Source organism: Enhydra lutris, unplaced genomic scaffold (genome assembly GCF_002288905.1).
Source record: "Enhydra lutris kenyoni isolate GAN:26980312 unplaced genomic scaffold, ASM228890v2 scaffoldscaffold12, whole genome shotgun sequence".
In the NCBI taxonomy this organism is placed as follows: domain Eukaryota; kingdom Metazoa; phylum Chordata; class Mammalia; order Carnivora; family Mustelidae; genus Enhydra; species Enhydra lutris.
Window position 1 is genome coordinate 14817066 of NW_019154096.1, and position 7731 is coordinate 14824796.

The window sequence follows — 7731 nt, forward strand, 5'->3', positions numbered from 1 at the left end:
GAAATTAATATTGCTGTGGAGTGAATAAAGAAACACCTATTGGAATTCTCGTCATGCTGACAATGATAATCTGCAGTAGATCTGACTCCCTATGTGCAGCCCAAATAGTATATGTTGGAGAAAGTAAGCTAATGAATATCAAAAGCCAAAAATTCAATCTGCAAAGGGTCTGCTTATGGAAAATGAACTATAGGAATCATTTGTGGGGCGCCTGTGTGGCTCAGTCATTAAGCATCTGCCTTCAGCTCAGGTTGTCATCCGAGGGTCCTGGGATCAAGCCCACCTCGAGCTTCCTGCTCAGTGGGGAGCCTGCTTCTCCCTTTGCCCTTCCTCCCTGCCCATGATCACTGTCTTTCTCCTACGATCTATCTCTCAAATAAATAAATAAAACCTTAAAAAAAAAAAGAATCAATTACACCACACAGTATTCCTCCAACCACGTAGCTAATAAAGTGAACCTTCTGAAGTAGAAAGCAGAGAGGAAATATCCAATACCTAGAACATGCCTGGCTTAGAGTAGGTATCCAATGAATAGTAATCAAATAAATCTAACCTCCATCAATGAAAAAGTATCTCATGTTAACTTGGATTTTTTTTTAATTGGACCTAAAGTACTTAAAGGAAATGTCAGGAATTTTTTATGTAATTAATTTTTGAAATGAAATGGATAATAAGGAACACAGATAACAAGTTGTGATTGCAGATAGCATAAAATAGAGATTTAAAGAAAATTATTAAAGGTTTTAAAACTCAAATCTAGAGGAAAGGGCAGATGCTTTCATCTTTAGCCCTTATTTCATGATCTACCTATTTAATATTTGAAATCATAAGGATTATCAAGGTAACAAAAATATTCTCTAGGGGCACGTGGATGGCCTCAGTTGGTTAAGCCTCTGACTCTTGATTTTAGTTCAGGTCATGATCTCAAAGTCATGGAATTGAGCCCCACGCTTGGGATTATCTCCCCCTCTCTCTCTGTCCCTCCCTCCCCCCCCACCCCACTCACACTCTCTCCCTCAAATAGAATTTAAAAATAAATAAATAAAATTTTAAAAATATATATACATATATATATATATATATGTATAAGTATATATATCTTTTAAATGTTCTTTCTGTCCCTAGAGATCAAAAGAAAACCTTTTCAAAAACTTAGATGTGGGGCAGCTCCTTTGTGAAATAGTCTGGCAGTTCCTCAAAAATTTAAAATTTTTAAAAAGTTTAAAAGTAGAGTAATCATACAACCCAGTAATTCCACTAACTGGTAAATATACAAAATAAATGAAAACATATGCTTTCGCACACACAAAAAATGTATACATGAGTGTTCCTAAAAGTACCATTCATCATTGCCAAAAAATGGAAATAATCCAAACGTCCATCAACTGATGAGTAGATAACTAAATGGTGATGTATCCATGTAATGGATGACCATAAAGAAGCCAAATACAAAATATTATATATTGGGTGATTCTATTTATATTAAATGCCCAGAAGAGGAAATCTATAGAGACAGAGAGTGGGTCAGTAGTTGCCTGGGGCTGCTGGGGGAGGGGTCATTGGGAGCAGCTGGGAATAACTGCTGATGGGTGCTCGTGGGGTTTCTCTTTAGGGTGGTGAACATGTTCTAAAATTAATTGCGCTGATGGTTACTCAGCTTAGTAAATATACTAAAAATCACGGAATGGTACACATTGTTGATGAATTGTATGGTATGTGAATTATAATAATAAAGCTGTTATTTAAAAAACCACAGCAGATACAATTTTTGCTCTGCATGTGGTTTTTAAAAAGCTATCCTAAAAACATGGATTTTAAAGTTAACGAGTCAAGCAATGAAGCTCCCTCACATTGCAACAAGTTAGGGGCCAGATATGGTCAGCCTGGAGTAACCATGGAAAAATCACACTCCTCAGAGAGTGTCGGTTGTCTGCTCAATATTTATTGAGAGTGTGCCAATACGAAGGACACAGAACATGAGCTATGCTCCCATTCTTTCTACAGTTTGCCATGAGAAAGTTTCAGTAACCATCCAGGTTATGCAACAAATATTGAAGAAGTCATATAGAAGCTGATTTTTATCAATGCTAAAAAAAACTCCCTACTTGTTCACTAATCTGTAGTCACACTGGCCTTCCTACTGTTTTGCTGAGCTCTGCCTACCTCAGGGCCTTTGTACATACTGTTCTCTGTATCTGAAGTCCTAACCCTCAGGCTGCTCATCAGTCGAGGCTCTGCCCCAATGTTGCTTTCTCAGGAAACATTTCTTAGACCCTCTGAGCTAAAATAGTCTTACCCCACATAAACTCTCTCTCTCATTGCTTTATTTCCTTCACAGCATTTAGAACTATCCAAAATTCTCATGACTTTATCAGTCTGTTGTCTGCCTCCCCCATCAGAAGGCAAGCTCTGTGAGGACAGGGCCCGCGATCTTTCCCCGTGCCTACAGCAGCACTACCAGACAGGCAATGAGTGCTTGTTAAATATTTATTGAGCAAATGATCTCCATAGTGCAAGTTATAATCAACTTCGTAAACAACACCCAAAGGTCAGTCTCTGTGCCTTGAGAGCACACCAGTCCAGGGACACTGACCATCCAGAGAACAGTCTATAGCCAGCTCCTGGCTGAAAGAGCAGATGCCCAGGCTGGAAACCCAGTTGGCCTTCAAGGACTTCCCGTGCTCTCTCACTAATCTCTCACCGTCATTCCCGGTCAGAAGGCAGAGCACACTCAAGGGGCCTTTCCTGTAGGTTTATAAATAAGTCTGCGTTCATGGCTGATCCCAAACTGGCCTACATGGCAACACGCCCTCAGTTTGCTCAGTTAGTAGGACTGCTCCCCGTGGGGTTAGCAAATAACCGTGGCGCAGAGAACAGCCCAGAACAAAAACCTGTTCCGCGTCCTCACACAAACACCACACGTTGAAGATTCTCTCCCAAACCTCGGTCCCAGTCTCTACAGCAGCAGTCCACCCCAGTCCTGCCCCAGAGCGCTAACTCGGAGTAGCTACCTGGCTTATTTTTTTTTGTAAGTCATTTCAATCAAGTAAACACTGAAGTTAATGCGTAAACTGTAGAGTGCTTGCCACTCAAAAGATGTTAGTACTAAGCCCAAGCAATGGGCACATTTACCAAGATGTCCCTTGTGAGTTCTTTGGGGACAAATTGCTCAAAATAGTATTTGAGATTTTTCGATTATTAAGAAATGGACATGAAATAATTTTATGGACATGACTTCCATTTCTTTGTGTATCGAATGCAGCACAATAATCCAAGACTTCCTTTTTATAAAGACTGACTTCATATTTGATAACATGCAGCAATGGGACTCAATGATCGGAGAGTACATATGCCCTTTTATTATAGACAGAAGCCTTAGAAAGACCAGCGCTCGTAAGGTAGATAGTCATCACATTGCAAGGTGTCACAATACAGTAGGTTATATGCAACAGGTTGCCTTTTACTTGTTGCCTCCTTCAGCATAGGATTAGGCTGCTTCATTCAGTGCAAACTTCTTGCCCTTCCAAGCAAAGAGCCAGTGAGGAAATTAACCTCTATGACTTGATGTGAGGATAACTGAATGGTCAAGAACAGAGTTCTAGAGGCAGATCGTTTTGCGTCGAGGGTCTTGGTTCTCTCACTTTCAGCGGTGTGACCACCGTCGGGATGTCCTGTGTGAACTTGGCCATCGTACTTAATTCATCTGAGCCAGCATCTCTTCAACTACAGAGTGGAAATACCTCATAGATCTGTTAGTACAGATTAAATTGCATAATGTATGCAAAACATTTAGCACAGCCCATTCCAACTTCAGGTGTTGCCATTGATGAATTAGGAGGATTCTAGCAAGCAACTTCTGACCTCTCTCCTGAAGTTCTCCAAGGACTGCAGAACTGGGAAGGATGCAAGGACACTTGAGTTGATACCGAGATTATGAAATTGACAGCGTGTAGACATATGAGCTCAGGCATGGCCAGACGATTCATATGTATTAGTGGCAAGTTAAAAAAAAACATCACCCAGTTCAGCTGGAGCATTGACTATAACAGTGCCTGTGGATGTTAAGTTCTATGAAACTCCATAGAAATTCATCCAAGAAAACACACGTTACCTAATCCAGGCTGCAGACCTGCATCTGTGCAGTGGATATGGTTGCCATTTAGAAGAACAATCCATTTCCAGTTCTCCTAAAAGGAGTCATGGGTCCTTTACCTCCCAGAGTTACTCCTGTCTTCTTGATGTTTATGACGTCTTATTTTATATAACTGTTTTCTGTAAGGCGTTTCTGTGTGTTTCCGTTCAGTTCGTTTAAAATTCACAATATTTCTACGTGTTCTGAAAAGCAGGTAGTATTTATGCCATTTTTGGTATTTCTTCATTCTGTTCTATTTTAATTCAGGAGGAGTATGAGACCCAGAGAGGTTAAGCAACTTGCCCAGAGGTCACGTTATCTGTCCACTAGCCAGACAGTAGGAACACTTAGTCCAGTAAGCTTCCTTCCACGTAAGTGTTTCTCCAACTGTAGCATGCATATGAATCACTGGGGATCTGGTTACAGTGCAGCTTCTGAATTCAGTAGGTCTGCGGGGAAGCTAGGGTTCTGCATGTCTAACAGGATCCCTGGACTCTGCTGCTGGAGAACGTCCTCCACGACACCACACCCTCCCAGGCATATTCTGTCTACTACTCACCCCATTGCAATTGAACCCTTTGGGTATCCATTCATCCCCCCACCCACTGGACTCTGAGCTCCCTGGGAGCAGGAAAAGTATGCTTTGTTCACTACTTTGCCCAGGTTATCCAACACCATGCCTGGCAAAAAGGAATTGAATGAATATTTTTGAACAGTGAAAAAAAAAAACACACAATATATTTCTGATTATAAAGCCAAGACTCTACTTATTGCAAGAAGATATTTACCAGTGTTCCTTTGTTGTCGCAAGTCATACTGTACCTAGCTGTAATTGCCAGGTCCCAAAATAACATCCCCAAAGGAGGCCTGCACTGTCAACAGGTTTAGACCTACACCTCGCCCAGAACTCTGCTGGGCCAGTGGCAAACAGTCACACTCGCAGGGAATGGGTTAATGTGAGGTCATTCTGAGAGCAAGGGGGGCATGTAGGACAGGCAGGTGACTGAGACCCACTAACATTCAGCTTGAAGGAAGCCAAGTCACCTGTGCTTCTCCCTGAGGATGCTGATAACACCAGTCTGTCACAGTTTTCAGTTTTCCATACACCAAGAACTATGCTAAGCATTTTGCATGGTCATCTCATTTCATCCTCTCTACAAACCTGGGACACAGGCATTTGTTTTATAGGTCAGGGAGGGGAGACGCAGGGTTATTAAACTATAGGAGGCATAGCCCAGATTTGGACACACGTAATCTGGCTTCATAGTCAGTGCTTCTAACCACATTGTCTACTGCCTGGAAGCAGACAGGGGGGAAGAAAAACAATTTCTAGAAGATGGAGTGACTTTGCTCTCCTGTCAGTAACCTGATAATATAGGCCCGCAACAAATCCCAAATACAGGGAAGTGGAGAGAAACCCATTATACATCAACAGGACGTGACTCTTTTTTTTTATTTTTTAAAGATTTTATTTATTTATTTGAGAGAGAATGAGTGAGAGAGAGCATGAGAGAGGAGAAGGTCAGAGGGAGAAGCAGACTCCTTAAGGAGCTGGGATCCCGATGCGGGACTCGATCCTGGAAGTCTGGGATCATGACCTGAGCTCAAGGCAGTCGCTCAACCAACTGAGCCACCCAGGTGCCCAGGACATGACTCTTATATCCAAAAGGAAGGGTGTGAATATATAGTGTAGAAAAAGTAGGATTTTCTGTTACAGCAAGTGTGCAAGGAGTTTGACTCTGCTTGGCTTATGGTTAAATACACAACACCACTGAAAGGTTAAGTAAGAGTCGGTTAAGTAATAAGTCTCAAAGGTCCCAGATTCCTTTCACACTTCATTAGGCCTCTTATGAAATCTTGCATTAATGATTGGGCCAAATCTGAGAAAATGGTCATCACATGGAGGAAATCAGAATTTGGTGAAGCATGTGTGTCCAATGTAAAAAGTCAGAAAGTCTAAAGGACAGAGTGACCTTTGCTTTTCAGAAGCTTAAAAAGCAGAAGTTCAAGAGTTATATTTTAACACTGTCAGAAAATGAGGAAATCAAGAAAACAAGTAAAAATCAAGAAAACATCGTCAAGCAGGGTAATTGATGTCTCTTTCATAAAAGATTTTTAAATGCAGAATAAGAAAATAAATAGTGGTGATATAAAAGTACAGCCCTAAGGGGCACCTGGGTGGCTCAGTGGGTTAAAGCCTCTGCCTTCGGCTCAGGTCATGGTCTCAGGGTCCTGGGATCGTGCCCCTCATCAGGCTCTCTGCTCAGCAGGGAGCCTGCTTCCCCCTTTCTCTCTGCCTGCCTCTCTCTCTGCCTACTTGTGATCTCTGTCTGCCAAATAAATAAATAAAATCTTAAAAAAAAAAAAATACAGCCCTAATGACTTGACTAAAACATTGTGCGAAGAAGCTGAGCTCTGCAGATTGGTTTTTAATCACACTCTTCTTCTAATTATTTACCTTTGGTGGCAACATAATGTGGATTGCGAAGGCCCAAGACCTGGTTCTGTCACTTCCTCGTTTTGGTCTCAAGTTAGCATATTTCTCCCCAACATCCCATTTTTCCTTCTGTAAAATGAGGGCAACAAAGCTGCCTCCTAGAATTATTGTGAGCCTTACATTAAATGACATACTGGGAGCCTTTAGACCCAAATAGAAAATCGACACATTGCTCCTGTTTTCTCTCCTCTCTTGTAACTTCTATTTTCTTAAAAGAATCTCTTTACGGTATTTCTATTCCTAACTTTAAGTTCTTGTTGATAGAAACATAAAATCGTCCAGGGTTCGGAAAAACATACCTACCTCCACACAGATGAGATAAGTGTGTAAGAAAATGAGTATAAACTACTGGCATATCGTATGGAAAGACTGTCATATGTTAAGCTTGGTGTGTTAAAAATAGAACCATATAAAATTTCATGTAGTTATGCATCCTGAAAAAAAATCACCCATACTTACACTTACAAATTTTAGTCAATATACCAAATTACAATCATATTAAAAAGTCAAGAAGTTTTATAACTCAGTAGTGTAGATTTCTGGGAGAAAAAAATCAATTTTTATAATGTTTTATAAACCTTATAACCTAAGCAATACACGATATTGTTTTGATTGTAATGTCCTTTTGGCTTCTAGAATATTAGCAAATTAAAATCACTCAAAGAATTAAATTACAAATTTTATTCAGTGGAATTAATGTGAAATTTACATGTGAAGCAAGGGAATTCAGCTCTTTAGGAAGTTATAATGACATATATAATACACATAAAGTCAACAAAGATAACAAACAAAATTTTTAGAAGTCTTCCAAGAATTTCATCTTCTGGACTTGCAGGAATAGTAGTAGACATTAATATCCAGTTTTTACACATCATATCCAGAATGCTCTTGCTCCCTGATGGGGGAAAAGAGAAAAGTATCTTGAAATAAACATATTTATAATCCTGATTCTTTAACCTCAGTGGAATAGTTGTACTGTAAAAAATAGTGATGAGGGAATATCTGTACACATCTGTAACCCACCAATAAACTAAAATACTTTTCCCCCTAATTAATTAAAATATTTTCCACCCACTCATTTTGACCACTTTATGTCATAATC

At 40.1% G+C, this 7731-nt stretch overlaps 1 protein-coding gene across 1 annotated transcript; it reads right to left on the reverse strand.

Annotated features, from left to right (window-relative positions):
• Positions 1–7363: 7363 nt before the first annotated feature.
• On the reverse strand, positions 7364–7507 carry LOC111144707 (myoregulin). Its single transcript, XM_022499143.1, has one exon. The coding sequence runs from the start codon at positions 7502–7504 to the stop codon at positions 7364–7366; it is 141 nt and encodes a 46-aa protein (XP_022354851.1). The 5' UTR covers positions 7505–7507.
• Between the last annotated feature and the right edge of the window lie 224 nt (positions 7508–7731).

Coding starts and splice junctions, on each gene's coding strand:
- LOC111144707 (XM_022499143.1), bottom strand. CDS start 7,504: ATGATGTGTAAAAACTGGATATTAATGTCTACTACTATTCCTGCAAGT.